We start from the raw sequence: 24,993 nt of genomic DNA, 5'->3' as shown, positions 1-24,993 counted from the left end.
GAATTCAAAGTTTTTCACTGACGTCTGTGAAATGCGATACATTATAATATATCACACTCAACTCATTATACTGCATATTTGTAGACGTCACTGTATCCATGACTGCAACAATTTTTTTTAGTGATTCGGAGGACAACCTATTAATATTAAGGAGAAATTTGCTTTGAAATGAACGCCGAGAGAAGCAAAAGGCCCTAAGTTTTTTTTAAATATATAAATACAAATTCATTTAATAGGTGGGTTCTACTATAAGAGCATTATGGTTGAATAAGTGTTATTCAAAAATAAAACATTATGGACACGTTACATTATCACAATACAAAGTAATTTTCACTAAATTTCTAACCCATTGTGTTTTTGCACTCCTCCTCCTCAATCTTATTGCGATATATAATCTATATTACAGTATAGTTCAAAATATTACTGTTAATAATTAATTATACATACAGTTCTGTTGGTAGGCCTATATAATATGTATGTAATATGTTTATTATTAGTGTTATTATTAGTAATACATTATACATATTTCTGTTTTTTTTTTGTGCCAACTAAGCAGTTAGATTGTAATGATATTGAAAGGGTTTGTGCCAACTAAGCAGTTAGATTGTAATGATATTGAAAGGGTTTGTGCCAACTAAGCAGTTAGATTGTAATGATATTGAAATGGATTTATTAGATTGGAAGTTCATATGGTACATTTTATAAAATAAAATTAAAGACCACCAACTAGTTTCATCTGGCTTAGAAAATTTATTCAGCTCTCTATATATTGTATATATCCTACAGTATTCTCTGCAGGCCTTTAAAGATATATTGTCCCCCTAAAAAAATATTATTTTAATTTCGAACTGGATCGAAAAAAACAATTATTTTCATAAAAAAATGTAATTTAAAGCAAAAAATACCTAAATTGTCTGTCAGACAATGGTTTTTGGTTTGTCTATTTACAAGGAAAATTATTTTTTTTCTACAAAAGTGAATAACTTGATTAAAACTAAAAAAATATATTTTGGACCATTTTCATAATATAATGTATACACTACAGATTTATTCTAAGACCCTATAAAATGAGGACCTTTTGCAATTTAGGGGGTACATACGGCCCTGGACAATCAAAGATCTACGACGTCATATTACCATGATGCTTAGAGCTACAAAAATATACTGAATTTATAGTCTGTATCAATAACCTACTGCCACCTATGTATCGCACTTTAACTCATTCTCGCAGTATTTTTTGTAGACGAATGTAGACGCCACTGTATCCATGACAGCTAGACCTGCAAAAATACAAAATAATTTTTTTAAAGCAGTGTTTTTTTGGAAAATTTCTGCTTGCAGGCCATAATCTAATAAGAAATGCAAAACCTAGTCTAACAATTTGAAAAATCATGCTATAAGTGGGACCTGGATATGGGACTCTGGATAAGTGAGACCCTGGAAAGGTGGGACTCTGGATAATGGGACCCTAGATAAGTGGGACCCTGGATAAGTTGGACCCTAGATAAGTGGGACCCTGGATAAGTGGGACCCTGGATATGGGACCTTCGATAAGTGGGACCCTGGATATGGGACCCTCGATAAGTGGGACCCTGGATAAGTTGGACCCTAGATAAGTGGGACCCTGGATAAGTGGGACCCTGGATATGGGACCCTCGATAAGTGGGACCCTGGATAAGTGTGACGTGCAACTGCTGAATACATACCCAAACTCTTAAAGACAGTTGTTTGTTCTGCTCTTGCTTCCTTCGTCCCATTTACAAGGTCTCCAATTTCAGCATACACATCACACTAGATAAAAACAAAACAGGGAAACAAACATGTAACAATTATACATACATCAGAAACTGACTGTAGTACAATAATCCAATATTACAAAATGGCCATCCTGAGACAGCTCAATATAGTACAAATTCTTTACCTTAGATAAAATAACATCCCCAGACTCTTTAACAATGGCCTCCATACTATCAGCGTAGACGGTGGCATTACGCATCAGCTCAGGGTCAAGTTCCTGCCAAGTTGCCCTACAAGCGCCAACTCCTAAAGAGTACAGAATTTTAATATTGCTTACACATACAGTGCATTTAAACAACTACATGTTCGACCGTACTATTTTTAATTTATTTATCGGTATCAGAGAAGTTGTGTATCAAAATGGACGGAATTGTAGTGGGAAGGTTTTAAACTACTATACTTTCTAGTGTTGAATATCTGAAAGAAAATATTAATGCTTTTTGAATAAATTAATTCATGTACCATTTACATGTGCACCTGGTTTCACCCATTCATACTTCAACACAGGTGTAGATGAGCTGGTAGCAGTTACTATCACGTCAGCACCTCTCACAGCCTCTTCTGCAGATTCATAAGGTTTACAGCTCAGTTCTGTCGCTAAGGCTTCCGCTTTTGAAAAATTTCTACCCCAAATTCTCACCTAAATATAAATTGATGATGATGTTTGACACAATTATAATAACAAAAAATGAGGAATGTTTGTAGAGGTCAAAGGTCAGCAAAGAAGTTTATTCTTACCTCTTCAAAAGAAAAAATGGATGTTAGACAAAGAAAATGGCTTCTGGCTTGTGTTCCAGTACCAAGTATTGCTAGAATTTTGGAATTCGATCGAGCCAGAAACTGAAAAAAATTGTATTTATTTAATTTTTGTACGTGCATGCAGTGAACTAACCTTCACCTATGCTTATTATTCTTATTTTTAACTTTTTTATTCTTTCTGGTGGATCCAGGCTTAAAGCCCCTTGGGGTTTAAATGGTATTCTCCAGGCATAATGCAACTATTATTTACTTAATTTCCAACCATTTGTATCTATTATATTTTTGTATATGTTTGCATTATGTGAATAAATCTGAACTTGAACTTGAACTTGAACTGGTGCATGCAATGAACTGGTGCAAGCAGGTCAGTCAGTATTTGTAGTTTAGCATGTTAGTCACAACAACCTCCTGGTTTGAAAAAGACAATGTTTTTGTTGCAAGATAGAATTAGTGTAATTGCAAACCTTTGTAGCCACAGCTGACATGGCTGCTGTGCGTTTGGCTGTTATGGTTTCACCAGCAATTAACTGCAAAAGAAATAAACTACATCAGTAACATCTTTTATTTAGAAAACCAGCATTTCCACAACTGGAATTTCATAAAAGTATGTTCATAAATGTAGATGTCACTGATGTCACAATGATAAGTGGGTATAAAAAAAAGGTATGGCTGGGGAGGAAAAAAATAAACAGCATTTTCAGGTATCCAGTTTCTGGATCAAAATCAAAATTCCCCTACATAAAATGTCTCCGGAAAATATATAATATATTTTTTAGTTCCAAGTGTAAAAAGGCTAATACTACAAAGTTGTGGATGAGAGTTTGGTGTAATGGTTATGTATCCAGCCTCTCACAGTTCGCTTCGCTGGTTCAAGTCCCGCTGAGGGTTTTGATCATTGTGGCTAAGTTTGGTGAGAATCGGATAAAAACTGTGGTCTAGGCAGTAAAATAGTATTTTGTTAGTTGTGACCTTGACCTATGACCTTGTTCCCTCAAATTCGAACTCGTTCAAGCTTTTGGGGTATAGATCATTGTGGCCAAATTTGGTGAGAATCGGATAATAACTGTGGCCTCCAGGCTGTTCACAGACACACACACAAACATACAAACATACAGGGGTGAAAATATAACCTCCTTGGCGGAGGTAATAAGCTTGGTGGATGTTGGAAGAAGCTTGTGGTGTTCCCACAAACTTCAGGGAGCAGGTATCAACTGGGCTGTGATTGGTCAGTATTCTGGAGGAATTTATACTTGATATTCCCACCAACTTCTGCCCAGTACAATTAAATTCAGCTCAGAACAATAGATAAGCAGCTAAGTTTGTGCTTGTTCTGAGGTGTAAGTGCTTACTTACTGCTTTCATTGCCCCATTTGTTCCATCAAATAGCGAGATATAAGCATTATGGGATGGTAAATCCACATTGTCCTTAAAGAATGTGACAATCTTTGTAGAAAAATAACCATCATACAAACATGGCATGACATAGCACATTCTGCAATGAAAAGGGCTCATTGTCATATTAAACAAGACTCACCTTGTAGAGAAATGTTAAATAAAATTGAATTTGCCAGTGACAAAAGATCCAGAAATGATGTCACATTTATACAGGGGTCTGCTAGGGGGGCATAGATATCAAAATATAAATAATAAAAATGCAAATTACTGAAAAAAATGACAATGATGTGGGATCATACGCCACCTTGCACACACTCTTAAATGTCACAATACAAAGTCACTCAATTTCTATACTCTATTTCAATGCTCTGTCTACACTATCAAACCAGTTTGACAAAAAAAGTGTGATGTGCGTGTCTAAATATGGTAGTTATATGCCCAAATATGGTATCACCATGTACATATATGGGAACAGAGCTTTACCCATTGTGTTTTTGCACTGGTACCATCATTCTAACAGGTTGTACAACTCCTCCATCCTTCCCTCTTGAAAACTGTCCAAAAGCAGAACTGATAATCGGGATCAATTCAGAATAAGTTAAACATCGTTTGACAGTTTCTTCAGATATGACTGCAACAGCCTGCATTTTGTTACTAAGAAAATAGATTGTTTGTTATTGGTTAATATCACTCTGTATAGACATATGGATGTCAATTTTTGGTATATAAATAAGGTCCTTAACTTATTTACTTGCAGTTTAGTTTAGGTGGTTTAGGGTATCAATATCATGTATTAACTGGGTTGTGATTGGTTAGTATTCTGTGGGAATTTAACCCATGTTTCTGGGTTTTAGTATTTAAACTCTAATTTAACACTAAACAATAATAAAAATAATCTATAAAAAAAACCCCCAAAAATATAGCATCAGCTGTACAGTATTTAAATTTTGTCCTGATACAATAGGAATTAAGAGCCTACGTCAAAGCATGTCGCACATGGCACGCAGCTCAAATCCAACCTACAAACAACATAATGCAGGAAACACGATCCGACACATTTCTATTTTCCGAAATGTAAAAAAGACACCAAACAACATACCTTGGTTGTTGTGCAGATTGTGTTGATAAAGTAATTAATAATTGTTAGGTAAGTCAACACGGCCTTGGCCTAAACTTTAAACTACTATACTACTACAACAAGCTAGGCCCTTCCTTCTTAGCCTAGAGATTGAGTCTGCTCTTGTTTGGTTCACCACTGAAAGTCGTTATTCATGAAACAACTCGAGCATCTAGCTGGCTGGGCTGAACCGGTATGAATTCAGGATACTTTTTTTCTTTTAGGGGTTGGTAGGCTGGCTGACTGGCTACTGCTGCTAGCTAGAGGATCCTACAGTCACCAAATTGTGGTAGGGGGCTAGGGTGGGGTTTGAGAATCGCGAGTTATTTTTAACGAAGGCAACGTGTGTGGAGTCATTCAAGCGTATCACATAAACACAGTATTCGCGCGGGAATGTTTAAATTAAATTGAGGTCTTGTTGTTGGTTTACATACAGTAGTACGGAATATGCACAGGCTATAATAATAGCAAAATTTGGAAGCAACCGGGGAAGCAACATACATTATGAAAAATAAATCAAGCCACAAAACAAAAGTAAGTAGGCCTAGGCTACATTATGTTTATTTGCAAATCATCCAAATCAATATTAATATATAAATGACAAATAATATATATTATATAATTACAGTATAATTACAGGCATGTATAAATACATTTTGTACATTAAAGCAAGGATAGTTACATAAATTAATAATAATTATATATTTAAATATCATTATTATATATTTTTGTTCTTAAATTTTATTTTAATTTTAAAAGAAACCCTTATTTAATTCTTTATGAGACCAACTGTAGGTAGATAGGCCTAATGGTACGTACGCATATGTATAAATCAAATAGGCTATGTCGATGAATTTCTGCAAGCATTATATTTGGCTGAATGGTCAGGAAATTCGGTATTATTAATGTTTAAGCCCTGAGTTCGAAACCCAAGCAGTATCTGTTTTTACTTCTCATCATTGGCTGTAGAGGTTTTGAGTGCTGGAGGCTAAAGATTGTATTAAGCCACTCGTATTAAATTGCAGTAGTGTGACATACCTATTACTTTTCATTTAATCATCCATTGCGGCCATTCCTGTATTTAAACATAAAAGGTGTTTTTTTTTAATATCCAATATATATATATAAATGGACGTTAGCGAAACTTCTCACATAATTTATGTATCGCACTTCAACTCATTCTCGCAGTATTTTTTGTAGACAATTGTAGATGTCACTGTATCCATGACTGCTATCCCTACGAAAATACAAAATCATTTTTTAAAAGCAGTGTTTTAAATAGTATTCTAATAACTATGGATAAGTGTTGTTTACATCTATTATATTGGAAAATTTCTGCTTGCAGGCCTTAATCTAATAAGAATTGCAAAACCTAGTCTAACGATTTGAAAATCATGCTATAAGTGGGACCCTGAATATTATATGGGACTCTGGATAAGTGGGACCCTGGATATGGGACCCTGGAAAAGTGGGACCTGGATAAGTGGGACTCTAGATATGGGACCCTGGATAAGTGGGACCCTGGATATGGGACCCTCGATAAGTGGGACCCTGGATAAGTGTGACGTGCAACTGCTGAATACATACCCAAACTCTTAAAGACAGTTGTTTGTTCTGCTCTTGCTTCCTTCGTCCCATTTACAAGGTCTCCAATTTCAGCATACACATCACACTAGATAAAAACAAAACAGGGAAACAAACATGTAACAATTATACATACATCAGAAACTGACTGTAGTACAATAATCCAATATTACAAAATGGCCATCCTGAGACAGCTCAATATAGTACAAATTCTTTACCTTAGATAAAATAACATCCCCAGACTCCTTAACAATGGCCTCCATACTATCAGCGTAGACGGTGGCATTACGCATCAGCTCAGGGTCAAGTTCCTGCCAAGTTGCCCTACAAGCGCCAACTCCTAAAGAGTACAGAATTTTAATATTGCTTACACATACAGTGCATTTAAACAACTACATGTTCGACCGTACTATTTTTAATTTATTTATCTGTATCAGAGAAGTTGTGTATCAAAATGGATGGAATTGTAGTGGGAAGGTTTTAAACTACTATACTTTCTAGTGTTGAATATCTGAAAGAAAATATTAATGCTTTTTGAATAAATTAATTCATGTACCATTTACATGTGCACCTGGTTTCACCCATTCATACTTCAACACAGGTGTAGATGAGCTGGTAGCAGTTACTATGACGTCAGCACCTCTCACAGCCTCTTCTGCAGATTCATAAGGTTTACAGCTCAGTTCTGTTGCTAAGGCTTCAGCTTTTGAAAAAGTTCTACCCCAAATTCTTACCTAAATAAAGATATGAAGATAAAAATCTGCTTATTTGTACTTTTTCACATTTTGCAATACAAACTTGATGCTGATGTTTAATACAATTATAATAACAAACATTTAGGATTGTTTCTAGAGGTCAAAGGTCAACATAGAAGTTTATTCTTACCTCTTCAAAAGAAAAAATGGATGTTAGACAAAGAAAATGGCTTCTGGCTTGTGTTCCAGTACCAAGTATTGCTAGAATTTTGGAATTCGATCGAGCCAGAAACTGAAAAAAATTGTATTTATTTAATTTTTGTAGGTGCATGCAGTGAACTGGTACAAAAACGAAGCATCCTCGTATAATTGTGAGCGGGTATTTTTCAAGATATACATCCATTAAACAGTGTATACCATGATCGGAAAACACCCCGAACCAACTTTAATACCATCGAGTAAACATTCTAGAAATAACGCGCGATTTACCGAGTTTTGCCCTTACGTAAATTTATATATAGATTATAAACCTTTGTAGCTACAGCTGACATGGCTGCTGTGCGTTTGGCTGTTATGGTGTCACCAGCAATTAACTGCAAAAGAAATAAAGTATGTTAGTAACATCTGTTAAAAAACCAGCATTCCACAATTTGAATTTGATAAATGTAGATGTCACTGAATAACAATGACAAGTGGTATAATATAAACAAAAGTTATGGCTGGGATTGGAAGGAAAAAATAAACAGCATTTTTAGGTATCCAGAAGTTTTAAATTAGGTTAAATTGCTTGACGGGATGGGCGAAGATCTTAAAATAAGCTTGTGGATGGAAGAAGGTGATGTTCTCACCTACTTCAGGGAACAGGTATCAACTGGGCTGTGATTGGTCAGTATTCTGGGAGAATTTATACTCGTAAACTAGTAAACTAAACAATTAATGGAGGTGGGTGTTCTCACCCACTACTGCCCAGTAGGCCTACAATTAAATCCAGCTCAGCACAATAGATAAGCAGCTAAGTTTGTTTACTTACTGCTTTCATTGTTCCATTTGTTCCATCAAATAGTGAGATATAAGCATTATGGGATCGTAAATCCACATTGTCCTTAAAGAATGTGACAATCTTTGTAGAAAAATAACCATCATACAAACATGGCATGACATAGCAAATCCTGCAATGAAAAGGGCTCATTGTCATATTAAACAAGACTCACCTTGTAGAGAAATAACCAACATTAAATAAAATTTAATTTGTCAGGAAGGATCCAGAAATGATGTCACATTTATACAGGGGTCTGGGTATAGATATCAAAATATAAATCAAAATGCAAATTACTGAACAAATGACAATGCTGTGGGTATCAATGGCTGTATCTGTATCTCAAAGAACATACAAATAAAATAAACAGCTAAATCAAAACGATAAAGTAAAATAAAGCTCTTGGACAACATGCACTAGCCCTTCCTCAGTGCAAGGGATATGAAAAGATAAAAAATATATAAAACTAAAAACTATTAAGAGAAAAAAAATCAGATAGCTCTATGTTTTTTTGTTTTTTTTAAATATATTTTATTGTCACATAAAGTTTGATAGTGTAGACAGAGCTTTACCCATTGTGTTTTTGCACTAGTACCGCCATTCTAACAGGTTGTACAACTCCTCCATCCTTCCCTCTTGAAAACTGTCCAAAAGCAGAACTGATAATCGGGATCAATTCAGAATAAGTTAAACATCGTTTGACAGTTTCTTCAGATATGACTGCAACAACCTGCATTTTGTTACTAAGAAAATAGAGTGTTTGTTATTGGTTAACATCACTCTGTATAGACATATGGATGTCAATTTTTTGTATAGTTTAGTTTTTTTATGAAAAGAAGAAGAAGAAGAGGGTTCCATGTATCATATGGGCTGTGATTGGTTAGTATTCTGTGGGAATTTACTTGGCATAACCCATGTTTCTGGGTTTTAGTACTTAAACTGTAATTAACACTGAACAATAATAAAAACAATCTATAAAAAAAACCCCCCAAAATATAGCACCTGTACAGTATTCAAATTTGTCCTCATACAAATGTCGCAGATGGCACGCGCACGCAGCTCAAATCAAATCAACCTACAAACAATGGAGGAAACTCGATCTGACCATGGATTAAAGAATAGAAGATATGCATCGACGGTGACATCAAATGATTTTACAACGCGCTTGCCTATACTAAAGCACTGCTGCCAATCAAGCAAACGCGCTCATTGAACTCCGTGTCTCTAACCCCGGCCCCCGCTGCGAATCAACTGTTACATTTTTTGAGAACAAAACGTAGCCATGTAGAAATCGTATGCGCAGTCTGATTGTTCTATTGACATGTCTGCGTCGATGATTAATTAACAACAACAATATATTGCTGAACAATTCTGTTTTAATTTCATCACAATCGGACTACGGAAAGTACACTTTCTTACGACCGGTAATTTTAAGTAGTTGGTAATATCATGGAGAAATAAGTTTCTCCATGGTAATATTAATAAAATATGCAATTTTTATATTTGAATTATCATATTAGTCTGCCACCTCCTGCCATTAAAAATTGCGTTAATCTATAGAATATTAAATTATGCATTTGACCATGTATAAGTACAACAAACGTGTTTTTAATATATGGCTATATATGTGATTATATTTAAATTGTAGTGCCTGGTGATTAGCTAGTGGTTATGTCATCCACATCACATCCAATCACCGGGCCTAATTGAATGAAAACTGTGATCCCTGATCCGGGATTGGCTGGCTATCTATAGTTGCGATACGTCACCATTGACTCTACTACTCTCTAGCGCTCGTTTCGTAGGCCTACTACAATTTACAAACAATTTGTATTTAATCTTGTAATTACATTTATTAATAATCTTGTAATATTTCCTGGAGATCGTTTAATTTGAATTCAGAAAAGTTATATTAAATTCGTCGCATAAAGTTTTGTTCGTCGCCATAGCAGCTAGTGCTAAAAATATAAAATATTAATCACGCCAGCAAGATAAGAGTGCGCGAAAGCATAGCCAACAAGTTTAAATGTTGTTGAGCATACGCGTTACACAATATATTAGGCACGCGACCGTTTCGTTGTTAACGACGGTTAATTAAACTTTGTTTATTTTGTAACATTGTGGGCGGTCCGCGCTCTGTCGGCTAAAGTCATGGAAGCTTTTATCTCAAACTGATGCATATACTTCTATTCCTTAATCCATGATCTGACAAATTTCTATTCATTGTCTCTGCTGTTAAATTAAAACACACAACAATAGCATTCCTAAAGACATGGATATGAGTATAATCAACATACCTTGGTTGTTGTGCAGATTGTGTTAAAGTAATTAATAATTGTTAGGTAAGTCAACATAGCCTTGGCCTAAATTAATACTATACTACAATAACAAGTTAGGCCCTTCCTTAGCCTAGATACTGAAAAGTGAAAGTCGTTATTCGTGAAACAACTCGAGCAATTAGCTAGCTGGGCTGAACCGGTACGTAGCCAGGAAAGGTTTTATGCTTCGGGTGACCCCCTAACCGATTGCCAACCCCCATCCCAGACATGCCCAATACCTTCACCTAAATCTCTGAAAATCCTCTCCAGTATGCCCCACAGTACAAAACGTTATTCGTAAATTGAACGCAAATTGAACAATTCCTAAACTCATTCGTGAATAACTCATTCATTCTGATTGTTATATTTTTTCTATTTATTTTTTTTATATAGTTGTTATTAGAACGCCATCTATCAACTTTCAACTTAAATGTAAATAAAGAAAAAACAGAACACACTATCGTAAGACGATTTTTGAAAAAAATAACTACAAGCGAGACCAACAAGAAGGGAGAAGCAGGCAGGCTTGACTTTATTTTAGTAGTAGTAGGGTATGTTTAGAACAACATAACATAAAATAATGATTTTATTTTATAATTACTCCTCTCTAATGTTTCATATGCTAATTTATGTTAAATTATTTAATATGTTTTATGGTGCCTCGCACTTTTGGTACAATAGTGCATGAGTTACACTTCGTACTGACTCGCTTGAATTGCAATTAACATGGTCACGTGAGCCGTTGACTCTACTGACTCCAATGAATCCATGGTTTGCAGTTTGTCAATACCCCTATTATTTCAGCAACACTACCAATATAAAATTTTGAGGAAGACCGAGAACCACCCTAACAATAACTCTCAGCAACTCTCACCCTTTATAAAGCAGAACACAAACATCAAGTATCCCGGACAATTGAAAACCAAGAAAGACATCAAATAACTTAAAGAACTAGCCAATGGAAGATCCGATTGGAAGAAACTGGTAAAAGAGATTTATGGAGCAGCCCAAGCGGAAATGTCGGCAGAATTTTCAGCGGAGAGGCAGTAATCATCATCATCATCATAGTTGTTTCATTATTGCAGGACCATATTGAAAAACTGAAATTTTTTGATCTTTTCTTTTCTGAATTATGTTATCCTGCCTAAATATGTTTTAATAAATAAAATTAATAAAAATTCATACCTTAATTCCCTGTATGAGCGTACGTCGAGTGATGTGTCTGGTGCAAATGAATTGCCGATTTTCACGTGAAAAATAAATACGATTTTTGGTCCCTGGATGTCACATGATATTGACGCGAATACCGCATTACTGCGAGTAGTCCAGTCAATCTACAGTTTAAACTCCCAAAAGTAGACAAAATTGCAACAAAAGATTTTTTTTATTCAACTTGAAGTTAATTTTACGATAAAAAACATACAAAAAGTCTACCAAAATCGGACAACTGGAAAGGTGATAAAAAGACAACAAAATCATAGCACTATTTCATTAAAATATGTTCGTATTCGGCGTAGTAATATTGTCAGAAATTGTTGTCTCTGATTGGTCGAATAAGTTTTGTAGTCCAGTCAATCTACAGTTTCAACTCCCAAAAGTAGACAAAATTGCAACAAAAGATTTTTTTTATTCAACTTGAAGTTAATTTTACGATAAAAAACATACAAAAAGTCTACCAAAATCGGACAACTGGAAAGGTGATAAAAAGACAATAAATCATAGCACTATTTCATTAAAATATGTTCGTATTCGGCGTAGTAATATTGTCAGAAATTGTTGTCTCTGATTGGTCGAATAAGTTTTGTGCTGTGTTGTTGTTACGACGATAATCAGATATTCCCCAACAAGTAATGACTTTAAATCTTGTAATTCAGGTAATTTATTAATTTTTTTTTATAATTCATAATTTTAAAAGCAACATTTACTCATTAACTATTTAAACGAATGCGGCAATGTAAATTAGTCTTAATAGATACGTAAAGAGAGATAAAGCATAGTTTTTTTATGAAAAGAAGTAGAAGAAGAGGGTATCATGTATCATATGGGCTGTGATTGGTTAGTATTCTGTGGGAATTTACTTGGCATAACCCATGTTTCTGGGTTTTAGTATTTAAACTCTAATTAACACATTAACAATAATAAAAACAATCTATAAAAAAAAACCCCCAAAATATAGCACATGTACAGTATTCAAATTTGTCCTCATACAAATGTCGCAGATGGCACGCGCACGCAGCTCAAATCAAATCAACCTACAAACAATGGAGGAAACTCGATCTGACCATGGATTAAAGAATAGAAGATATGCATCGACGGTGACATCAAACGATTTTACAACGCGCTTACCTATACTAAAGCACTGCTGCCAATCAAGCAAACGCGCTCATTGAACTCCGTGTCTCTAACCCCGGCCCTCTATACGCTGCGAATCAACTGTTACATTTTTTGAGAACAAAACGTAGCCATGTAGAAATCGTATGCGCAGTCTGATTGTTCTATTGACATGTCTGCGTCGATGATTAATTAACAACAACAATATATTGCTAAACAATTCTGTTTTAATTTCATCACAATCGGACTACGAAAAGTACACTTTCTTACGACCGGTAATTTTAAGTAGTAGGTAATATCATGGAGAAATAAGTTTCTCCATGGTAATATTAATAAAATATGCAATTTTTATATTTGAATTATCATATTAGTCTGCCACCTCCTGCCATTAAAAATTGCGTTAATCTATAGAATATTAAATTATGCATTTGACCATGTGAAGTACAACAAACGTGTTTTTAATATATGGCTATATATGTGATTATATTTAAATTGTAGTGCCTGGTGATTGGCTAGTGGTTATGTCATCCACATCACATCCAATCACCGGGCCTAATTGAATGAAAACTGGGATCCCTGATCCGGGATTGGCTGGCTATCTATAGTTGCGATACGTCACCATTGACTCTACTACTCTCTAGCGCTCGTTTCGTAGGCCTACTACAATTTACAAACAATTTGTATTTAATCTTGTAATTAAATTTATTAATAATCTTGTAATATTTCTTGGAGATCGTTTAATTTGAATTCAGAAAAGTTATATTAAATTCGTCGCATAAAGTTTTGTTCGTCGCCATAGCAGCTAGTGCTAAAAATATAAAATATTAAGATAAGAGTGCGCGATAGCATAGCCAACAAGTTTAAATGTTGTTGAGCATACCGTCAGTAAACAATATATTAGGCACGCGACCGTTTCGTTGTTAACGACGGTTAATTAAACTGTGTTTATTTTGTAACATTGTGGGCGTCCGCACTCTGTCGGCTAAAGTCATGGAAGCTTTTATCTCAAACTGATGCATATACTTCTATTCCTTAATCCATGATCTGACACATTTCTATTCATTGTCTCTGCTGTCAAATTAAAACACACAACAATAGCATTCCTAAAGACATGAATATGAGTATAATCAACATACCTTGGTTGTTGTGCAGATTGTGTTGATAAAGTAATTAATAATTGTTAGGTAAGTCAACATGGCCTTGGCCTAAATTAATACTATACTACAATAACAAGCTAGGCCCTTCCTTAGCCTAGATACTGAAAAGTGAAAGTCGTTATTCGTGAAACAACTCGAGCAATTAGCTAGCTGGGCTGAACCGGTACGATTTCAGGATCCTTTCTGTCTTTTAGGGGTTGGTAGGCTGGCTACTTCTAGCTAGAGGATCCTACAATTACCAGTTAGTGTGGGTGATGGAGTGGGGTTTGACATTCCAACCCCTGGACTTTCAAAAGCGCGGGGGAGGGGGAGGGGGACTGGTCGCGTTCGTTATGTGTAGAAATACCTCCGGACAAAGCCTGAATAATTATAATATCCTCCTAAAATGTCACCACGTACCCTGCCTAATTAATATTCTTCCGTTGTCAAATGGAAGACCTTATGACTCGCGTAATCAGGCCCGTAGGGCCGTAGCCAGGAAAGGTTTTATGCTTCGGGTGACCCCCCTAACCGATTGCCAACCCCCATCCCAGACATGCCCAATACCTTCACCTAAATCTCTGAAAATCCTCTCCAGTATGCCCCACAGTACAAAAGGTTATTCGTAAATTGAACGCAAATTGAACAATTCCTAAACTCATTCGTGAATAACTCATTCATTTTGATTGTTATATTTTTTCTATTTATTTTTTTTATATAGTTGTTATTAGAACGCCATCTATCAACTTTCAACTTAAATGTAAATAAAGAAAAACAGAACACACTATCGTAAGACGATTTTTGAAAAAAATAACTACAAGCGAGACCAACAAGAAGGGAGCAGCAGGCAGGCTTGACTTTATTTTAGTAGTAATAGGGTATGTTTAGAACAACATAACATAAAATAATGATTTTATTTTATAATTACTCCTCTCTAATGTTTCATTATGCTAATTTATATTAAATTATTTAATATGTTTTATGGTGCCTCGCACTTTTGGTACAATAGTGCATGAGTTACACTTCGTACTGACTCGCTTGAATTGCAATTAACATGGTCACGTGAGCCGTTGACTCCACTGACTCCAATGAATCCATGGCTTGCAGTTTGTCAATACCCCTATTATTTCAGCAACACTACCAATATAAAATTTCGAGGAAGACCGAGAACCACCCTACCAATAACTCTCAGCAACTCTCACCCTTTATAAAGCAGAACACAAACATCAAGTATCCCGGACAATTGAAAACCAAGCAAGACATCAAATAACTTAAAGAACTAGCCAATGGAAGATCCGATTGGAAGAAACTGGTAAAAGAGATTTATGGAGCAGCCCAAGCGGAAATGTCGGCAGAATTTTCAGCGGAGAGGCAGTAATCATCATCATAGTTGTTTCATTATTGCAGGACCATATTGAAAAACTGAAATTATGTTATCCTGCCTAAATATGTTTTAATAAATAAAATTAATAAAAATTCATACCTTAATTCCCTGTATGAGCGTACGTCGAGTGATGTGTCTGGTGCAAATGAATTGCCGATTTTCACGTGAAAAATAAATACGATTTTTGGTCCCTGGATGTCACATGATATTGACGCGAATACCGCATTACTGCGAGTAGTCCAGTCAATCTACAGTTTCAACTCCCAAAAGTAGACAAAATTGCAACAAAAGATTTTTTTTATTCAACTTGAAGTTAATTTTACGATAAAAAACATACAAAAAGTCTACCAAAATCGGACAACTGGAAAGGTGATAAAAAGACAACAAAATCATAGCACTATTTCATTAAAATATGTTCGTATTCGGCGTAGTAATATTGTCAGAAATTGTTGTCTCTGATTGGTCGAATAAGTTTTGTAGTCCAGTCAATCTACAGTTTCAACTCCCAAAAGTAGACAAAATTGCAACAAAAGATTTTTTTTATTCAACTTGAAGTTAATTTTACGATAAAAAACATACAAAAAGTCTACCAAAATCGGACAACTGGAAAGGTGATAAAAAGACAATAAATCATAGCACTATTTCATTAAAATATGTTCGTATTCGGCGTAGTAATATTGTCAGAAATTGTTGTCTCTGATTGGTCGAATAAGTTTTGTGCTGTGTTGTTGTTACGACGGAAAATCAGATATTCCGCAACAAGTAATGACTTTAAATCTTGTAATTCAGGTAATTTATTAATTTTTTTTTATAATTCATAATTTTAAAAGCAACATTTACTCTGTCATTAACTATTTAAACGAATGCGGCAATGTAAATTAGTCTTAATAGATACGTAAAGAGAGATAAAGCATAGGGAGCGGGGATCTACTCGCGATGTTGTTGAAAAACGTTACGTCACGCTAATTTGCGTGTACTGATGATATGTAGGCCTCCGCTCGTCGTCGTACAACCTACAGACACGTGAGACGAACGAAGGTGGGCCGGTGGCACCCCGTCCGCCGCGTGTAGCTAGCTAAAAGAAGACCGCCGATATAATAGGGGATGATACTAAAAACGATCTTAAATTTAAGCCTACTCTGACTAGGCGTGAAAAGTCAAAATTCGGATATTATTATATCACGTGACGTTTATTAGACGACTGTAAAACTAAGGCCATTCAAACTGTATACTACAGCAACTCACGCTGTCTACTACTACATCGCACGTGCTTTATGACTAAAATGGCTGGCAAAACTATTAAAGAAATCTTGGAATCTATAGGACGTAGGCGCGGCTAGGAGGCCATTGTAATCATTGAATTCCATAAAAGAAATAATAAATAGTCTTAGTTTTACAGCCGTCTAATAAACGTCACGTGATATTCGATCTTGTCGATAGGTGGCGGTATAAATTACGCAATATTTGACTGCATGACGATTGGTGTGTACTGCATGACGATTGGTGTGTACTGCATGATGATTGGTGTGTACTGCATGACGATTGGTGTGTACTGCATGATGATTGGTGTGTACTGCATGATGATTGGTGTGTACTGCATGATGATTGGTGTGTACTGCATGACCATTGGTGTGTACTGCATGACAATTGGTGTGTACTGCATGACCATTGGTGTGTACTGCATGATGTTTGGTGTATACTGCATGATGTTTGGTGTGTACTGCATGACGATTGGTGTTTACTGCATGACCATTGGTGTGTACTGCATGACCATTGGTGTGTACTGCATGACGATTGGTGTGTACTGCATAATAAATGTGAACTGAAGGCAGAGGAGGCGTTCCATAGTACTGCATGACAAATGTGAACTGAAGGCAGAGGACGCGTTCCATAGGTGTACTGCATGATGTTTGGTGTGTACTGCATGACCATTGGTGTGTACTGCATGACGATTGGTGTGTACTGCATGACAATTGGTGTGTACTGCATGACCATTGGTGTGTACTGCATGACCATTGGTGTGTACTGAATGATAAATGTAAACTGAAGGCAGAGGAGGCGTTCCATATTCGCGCGGAAATGTTTAAATTGAAGTATTGTTGTTTACATAGTACGGTACTTACTTACAGTGAATAATGCACAGGCTATAGCAAATTTGGAAGCAACATACATCATGAAAAATAAATCACATCACAAATCAAACCACAAACAAAAGTAAGTACATTATGTTTATTTGCAAATCATCCAAATCATTAAAATGGCATAAATATTATATTATATATAATATAAATTTCCTTGAACCCAGTATCTATATTTGGTTATATTCACCATTGTCTTCTTCTCACCATTGCCTGTAAGACTCTGTATTTAGCCACTCGTATTAAATTACAATAGTGTGACGTGCCTTCTTTTATTTAAATCCTTAAGCTCAGTCTACACTATCAAACTCTATGTAACAAAATGTGATGAGCCCATATATGGATATGATGTCATTTTACTACCATATTTAACCATATATCACTACCATATTTGGGCACATCACACTTTTTTTGTCAAACTAATTTGATAGTGTAGATAAACGACAATTTAAAATTGTAATTGCTCTGCTGTATATGTTTCATAAATTAGCTTGGCTGCAGCAGCATCCATTGCGGCCATTCCTGTGTTTAAAAAAAAGGTGTTTTTTTTTCAAAATGGACTTTAGCGAAACTTCTCACATAATTTGGTCAAGAAAATCTGAACAGTACAAAGTGGTCCGAACTCGGACTGACAAACTCATGTTTATAGTAATATGGTTGTTTTGATGATGTTGGAAGCTACATGTTTTAAGGGTGAAAGAAAATGACATAGGCTACCTAATGACTTGAAAACTGTAGTCTGATCCCGCTTAACTGGCTTGGTCCTGTTGACTAAATCACCTATTTCTGCATATATTTTACACTGTAGAGACGAATACAATAGTTAGTAAATTGTAAATAAACTATTCCATGCAAATGCACTCAATATTTGTGTTACTATTATATAATTATTCAACCAAAGCACTTAGGCTCATTTTGATCAGTAATGATTGAATCAGTCTAACTACGTAATGTGTGAAGATTGATAATACATTTTCAATGAAGTAATTGAAATATGAAATGAAATACAAAAAAAAGCAAAAAGCTAAATCAAAACGATAAAGTTAAACAGCCAGTAAAGTTAGCAGAGCTTTCGGGCAACACTAGCCCTTGATCAGTGCAAGTATATAATTATATAAAAATACAGTCATCTGTTTAAATGTGTGCATGATGTTCCTTCATGGTGTGTGAGTAGGTAGGCCTACCTTAGACAAGATGATATCACCTGACTCCTCCATCGCACTCTCAATTGTGTCGGTGTAAACAATGGCATTTTGCATAAGTTTCGGATCAAGCTCTTGCCAGGATGGCCTATTTCCACCTACACCTTCAAGTTCAACAATATCAATAATATTGATAAATTGAAATAAAAATGTTGTTCATAAGTAGTTTTAACGGCCTAAAATGTAATAACCTTTAACATGTATATACCGTACTCTGAATTTAAGTTATGTTCGTTAAGTCTCTCATAAGCCAGTATGGCTGGCCTTTGTGTAATAAATAATAATAAATAAAAAATACTACTACAACTACTGAAGAACTATGCTCTAGCTTTTTGGATTTGTTCAGTTTTATGCTATTGTATAAGAATACAAAGTATTTACAGTTTATGTGAGCACCATTCGTAACCCATTCATACTTCAGAACAGGTGTATCCGATCCAGTGACAGTGGTTATAACATCTGCCCCTCTCACTGCATCTTCCGCTGACTCACATGCTCTGCATCCAATCTGCTGGGCCAATGTCTCTGCTTTTAGATAATTTCTATTCCATATTCTCACCTAAAGACGGAAACTAATAGTCCTAAGTATGTCCTCTGAATAAAAATAATCCACGCAATAACCTTGTATCTCGTTTCTCAAATGGTATGAGAAAAAGCACATGTTCATGAGCTCCAGCATGCTGATGTTATTTACCTGTTGATCTCCAAAAGGATGACGGGTCACTGATTGGTCTTAAGTCATTGGAGTCTTTGATGGTAGTCTCAAGCTAGTGGTTGAGTGTCTGGAGTAGGATTTAACTACGATCGACCTAATTCCAATTGTAACTTACCTCTTCAAATTCCTTTACAGATTGAAGAGCAAAATAATGGCTTTTGGCTTGTACTCCGGCACCAAGAATAGCAAGAACTTTGGAGTTTGTTGGAGCAAGATACTAAATGTACGAGTAAAAGTAAGTAAAAATTATTATCATTCATATTTATTATAAACATCAATGTTCATACGTCAGTCATTTAACCATTGCAGTCTCGTTGTTTGTTGGTTGTCGGTAGAAACAGTTCTGTCATACACAACCAGTTTGTCAGTCAAAATCAGATTCTAATGTTTAGTTTCAATTACAAAGTAAATTGTATACCTTTGTTGCAACAGCCGACATGGCTGCAGTCCTAGCAGCTGTAAGCAAGTTACTTTCCAAAAGCTAAAAAATAAACACATTTTTAAAAGTTTGACGTTCAAACATAGTGTCATTTGTAACAACATAGACAGTTAGTTTACAGTCAGCAATCTGTGTCAAAAGGTTACCAATATATTTGTTTACAGTTTTCAATAAGCATAATACGTAATAGAAAATGTATGATCTTACTGCTTTCATACTCCCTTCTTTTGCATCATGGACTGTTAAAACAGATTGAATTCTGGGATTGTTTTGTGGAAACTGAGTGATGAGCTTGGTGACAAGGACTCCATTATATGAACATGGCATTACGTAATAATTTCTATAAAAAAATTATGAATGAGACAATTAAAAATTGTGTCAACTGAACCATAACAATGGAGTTCTCTGTGAAGTTTTGTGGTGAATTTTGATTAAGCTATTTTCCCATCCCCAAATCAGATACTACATCCTGCCTTGCAGCAACCAGGGGCTGGAATGTCTTTAGAGGTAAAATATAAAGTGTCCACAAATATAGTTAATAATAGTGAAAATTCCAGTATAATTTCTGGGAAGGATCAACGCGCCAAATGCCAATACCTGTCATGTACAGTAGATTACTAGTTCAGCTCCAATTTACAAACAATTTACCCAGAGCTATTCTTCTCTGCAGGAAATTTAACTCTCACTGGTTGAGTAATTCCTCCATCACATTTTGAAAAATCGCTGAATGCTTTCTCAATTACAGGAACAAGTTTCTTATAACATAATACTTCTTTAACATTTTCTTCTGTTATGGTCACAAAATTTTGGGTCTGTAAAGAAAATATTAATTTACGGTTGAATGCTTTACGCTGAGTATTCTTTTTGGATGAGATCTTTTCAACATGAAATTTGCTTTATACAGTATATAGAAGTCTGTTTTAAATATGTCGTCGGATTTTCTATTTTATTGGTAGTGTCATACACGTGGCCTTCCGCTGTAATTTGGTTTAGACCTAGTGTATTTTGGAAGGAAACATGGTAGTTATAATTCATTAATTCTAAGTATTCTTTTTCATGATATAATGCTCTTTCAAACGAGCCTCTTAGAGAGAAAAAAGGACTAAAGTAACTTTACTTTCAGAGTCATTTAGTAAGAATAATATACACACAGATACTATAGTGAGTTTACGATCGAAATACGGCTGGAAATGAGGACTGTAGATGCTTGATTTACGCGACCGTCTGTAAATAAATGACGTATTACATCGTCCTGTCCTGTTTTCGTAAACTCAATACGGTATTATAAGGAATACAGACGAAAGATAATTACAGCAGAACCCCTATTAGGGGACATCTTCTGGGCCCTCTAAAGTGTCTCAATAGTAGTGGTGTCCCCTGAATAGGAGTTGGGCGTAGTGTTAAATTTCTTGTTCGTTTTAACAGCAATTGTTCCCTTACTAGGAGCGTGTCCCCCAATATTAATGTCCCAAAGAGGGGTTCCTTTGAACTTAAATTGAATTTGTAATTATGATTGTACTGGTCATATCAAGCGGCTGTTCTGAAATGATGGAAGATAATGAAATGTTCAACTTACGTTCAAAGAATTTCCAAATCGCTTTTTGATGCCATGGATCACGTTTCGTGGAATATGAAACTGCATTCTATAACGTTATGTAATTTTGGGTGAAAAATGAACAAATAAAAATAGGACTATTGCATTTATTATAGTTAATTTATAGAAGTTTTAAATCGTTGCTGTTTTAGATTGTTGGGCTAAACATTATAAATAGCCTATGGTGCAGTGCAAGTTGTCATACATGCGTAGGGTCCAGGCAAATACAGCTTTATAAAAAGAAGCTATAGCAAAGAATTAAAGCACATATAAACCTAAAAGAAAAATTAAAAAGTAGAATCAATGATTTATATACAGTTAACCTCCGTGAGCGACCACCTCCGGATTCCGGCCGCTTACGGGAGGTGGCCGCTTATACTTAACGGCAGCACTTTCAAAAGCCGAATTAGTGCGGCCACATTTTTTAGGCCTACTAACAGTTATATTTTGTATGGTAAGCCGGTAAGACCACCCGAAATCGTATTCGTATTGACGTTTGACTACTATACTACAAAAATACAATTTTGATAATTATTGTGCTTTAGTATTAGATTTGATAGAATCATTTAATTATATTTAATCATTCTTGTATATTCATTACTTGAATGTCAATACAGTACAACATACTAATAGACATAGGCACCAACTTACAATCAGAACAATGTAAACAAATCAATACATGCAAACCACCATGCGCATGAACACGTCATGTCGATTAGGGGTGGATACAGAAATACACTGGCTAGTCACTTGTTATATTTTAAAATACACATACGTATACTTACATTACTAGTGTCGCCAACAAAATAAAAAATAAAGAAATTAACAATAGGATATACATTACATCCAACAACCGTGAAAACTGAGGCCTATATTGAGTCACTGAATTGTCTGATATTCATTAACAAAATGAATGGATTAAAATGAATAGGAAATCAGACCAGCTGGTCCGTAACCATCAATTATTGATCGTAACCATCAATTATTGACTGGGTGCCTATAAGATATGATATTTGACTATTCCCATTTTTTATTTAATTATTTAAACCATTTCTCTACTGTTTTGTAAGTAAAAATGCCAATACAGTACAAAATACTAATAGGCCTGGGGTGTTGTTTTGTTCTCGGGGTTATTTTTAACAATAAACGACAGGGTTAAGGCACCCCACTCTGCAAATTGAAAAAGAAAATGGTTGTGACTTTTGTAATTATTTTGTTATTTAGATAAAAATCATGAATGATTCCACCAAACTTTCGAGTTAAAATAACTATAGTGAGACATTTAATGAATAGGCAAACTGCCTTAAAATGTGACATGTTTCGAGAAACTAAAGTAAAATCAGTATCTTTGATTTCATAACAAATGAAACTCCATTATGGAATTCCACCATAACACATATAATAATATGCTAGATGTCTCTTCCCTTGATTATTTAAATCCATAGACAAAATCACAATAGTATCACTTTTAAGATGTATGCATATTAAGATGCATAGAGGTAATGTAAAGAGGGAATACAGCGACAGGCCCTTTTGTAGTCTCTCGACTATATATATTATATGCCAACCATTGTTATGATATAATATTTTTGGTCACTAAATGTTTCTTGAATTGAATTGAAAAAGATCACGTCAATTGTACCTATCTGATGTTTATATAGTCATTAACACTTGGGGCCATTAGCCGATGAATAAAACCGATTATAAAATTGATGATTACATTGATCATATTTTGTAAAAGAAACAAACAATTTATGAGAGTGACACAAAACACGTTGATATCATGGTATAATTATTTTGTGTTGTCATTTACAATCTCCACTTTTAAATAATAGAAAGTTTTGAAAAATTGTGTTAGGGTAGAAATGTAGGCCTACGTAGTATGATATGTATGTTTATTGAAAAATGGTAATTGTTTTCTAAATTACTTTGTACAAGTTGCGATGAGAACAATTGTTATTTGATCGTTAGTTGACGTGTACATAAAGTAAAACATAAATAAAACTAGAGGGTACTCCGAGAGTACAAACCTCCGCCTACTGTAAAATTCCCCTACATAAAATGTCCCTGGAAAATATATATATATTTTTTAAATTTTTGTTTATTAGTCTAAGTGTAAATAGGCTAACTGCACACTACAAAGTTGTGGATGAGAGTTTGGTGTAATGGTTATGTATCCAGCCTCTCACAGTTCAGATCGCTGGTTCAAGTCCCACTGAAGTTTTTTTTTTTATTATTATTTTTTTTATTTATTTTTGTTTTGTTTTTTGTGGAACTTGATCTTTGACCCTGACCCTTCAAAATTTAACCACGATTATATGATATGAGTCATTGATCATTGTGGCTAAGTTTGGTGAGAATCGGATAAAAACTGTGGTCTCTAGGCAGTAAAATAGTTTTTTGTTAGTTGTGACCTTGACCTATGACCTTTTCCCCTCAACTTCGAACTCGTCCGAGCTTTTGAGGCATAGATCATTGTGGCCAAATTTGGTGAGAATCGGATAAAAACTGTGGCCTCCAGGCTGTTCACAGACACACACACAAACACACGCACACACAAACATACAGGGGTGAAAACATAACCTCCTTGGCTTGGCGGAGGTAATAATAAAAATAATAAAAATCGTTAGTAAAATTTTTTTTAAGAGTAGGCCTAAAGATATAAGGAATCAAAGTGATTATGGAGCGGCTGGCCTATTTTTTTTCCAGGACGAACGTGGGCAGAAATCATGAATAATTTATTACCTTAATTATTTTCTATTATAAAGAATTGCAAGATAGCTGATCTACTTCCTAAATATACTAAACCTAACCCTCTAAATAATCTCTCTCAACTATTAAAAAAAACATTTCGGTTGGCGAACGCTGTTTACAAATATGCTCTCTGCATACTCTCTCTGCTGAAAGTAGACAATACGCGCATGCGCCAGAGTAGTTGACGCCCATTTATGTCAATTGCCCACGTTCGTCCTGGAAAAAAAATTACGCGAGCGGCTGTACCTGAATATACAACACTATTCACTATTGTAAGGTTGTTATTGGAAGGCGCTTAAGGTCAAGCGCCTTCAGCCCGCCACGTTTCGATATTCAATATTGAACTTTACCTACACATACATACGTATACTTACATTACTAGTGTAGGCCTAATAACAGTGTCGCCAACAAAAGAAAAAAATAAGTAAATGAACAATTTGATATAAATTACATCCAACAATCGTGAAAACCGACGGAGGCCTATATTGAATCACTGAATTGTCTGACATTGAATGGAATTAAAATAAACAGGAATTTGAATCCAGACCAGCTGAACCGTAACCATCGATTATTGTATAGCAAGCCTAATCCGCCAAAAG

General features: G+C 35.1%; 3 protein-coding genes across 5 annotated transcripts; all 3 read right to left on the bottom strand.

Moving 5' to 3' along the window:
• Positions 1 to 727: 727 nt before the first annotated feature.
• Positions 728 to 5,491, bottom strand: LOC144840884 (ketimine reductase mu-crystallin-like). 2 transcript variants are annotated; one of them, XM_078696963.1, is made up of 9 exons: positions 5,439 to 5,491; positions 4,435 to 4,605; positions 3,910 to 4,048; positions 3,021 to 3,083; positions 2,536 to 2,637; positions 2,260 to 2,437; positions 1,922 to 2,043; positions 1,707 to 1,791; positions 728 to 1,280 (listed from the first exon to the last, which is right to left on the bottom strand). In XM_078696963.1, exons 2-9 carry the CDS (start codon positions 4,596 to 4,598, stop codon positions 1,201 to 1,203), a joined length of 933 nt encoding a protein of 310 aa, XP_078553089.1. In that variant the 5' UTR covers positions 4,599 to 4,605; positions 5,439 to 5,491; the 3' UTR covers positions 728 to 1,200. The 2 variants fall into 2 exon arrangements, with proteins under 2 accessions (XP_078553089.1, XP_078553088.1); XM_078696962.1 differs by lacking the exon at positions 5,439 to 5,491 and adding an exon at positions 5,051 to 5,395.
• Positions 5,492 to 5,846: 355 nt separating this feature from the next.
• Positions 5,847 to 9,158, bottom strand: LOC144840885 (ketimine reductase mu-crystallin-like). Its single transcript, XM_078696965.1, has 8 exons — positions 8,956 to 9,158; positions 8,378 to 8,516; positions 7,878 to 7,940; positions 7,538 to 7,639; positions 7,209 to 7,386; positions 6,871 to 6,992; positions 6,656 to 6,740; positions 5,847 to 6,305 (listed from the first exon to the last, which is right to left on the bottom strand). Exons 1-8 carry the CDS (start codon positions 9,117 to 9,119, stop codon positions 6,226 to 6,228), a joined length of 933 nt encoding a protein of 310 aa, XP_078553091.1. The 5' UTR covers positions 9,120 to 9,158; the 3' UTR covers positions 5,847 to 6,225.
• Positions 9,159 to 17,859: 8,701 nt separating this feature from the next.
• LOC144840882 (ketimine reductase mu-crystallin-like) lies at positions 17,860 to 24,884 on the bottom strand. 2 transcript variants are annotated; one of them, XM_078696960.1, is made up of 10 exons: positions 24,769 to 24,884; positions 21,623 to 21,689; positions 20,695 to 20,858; positions 20,254 to 20,386; positions 20,026 to 20,088; positions 19,723 to 19,824; positions 19,274 to 19,451; positions 18,875 to 18,996; positions 18,408 to 18,492; positions 17,860 to 18,212 (listed from the first exon to the last, which is right to left on the bottom strand). In XM_078696960.1, the coding sequence occupies exons 2-10, from the start codon at positions 21,686 to 21,688 to the stop codon at positions 18,139 to 18,141; spliced, it is 987 nt and encodes a 328-aa protein (XP_078553086.1). In that variant the 5' UTR covers position 21,689; positions 24,769 to 24,884; the 3' UTR covers positions 17,860 to 18,138. The 2 variants fall into 2 exon arrangements, with proteins under 2 accessions (XP_078553086.1, XP_078553085.1); XM_078696959.1 differs by lacking the exon at positions 24,769 to 24,884 and adding an exon at positions 22,426 to 22,519.
• Positions 24,885 to 24,993: the final 109 nt, after the last annotated feature.

The sequence above is a fragment of the Antedon bifida genome, chromosome 4 (genome assembly GCF_963402885.1).
Source record: "Antedon bifida chromosome 4, ecAntBifi1.1, whole genome shotgun sequence".
Lineage (NCBI taxonomy): Eukaryota > Metazoa > Echinodermata > Crinoidea > Comatulida > Antedonidae > Antedon > Antedon bifida.
Note: the sequence above shows the minus strand (reverse complement) of the source record. Positions and strands in the feature narration are given on the sequence as shown.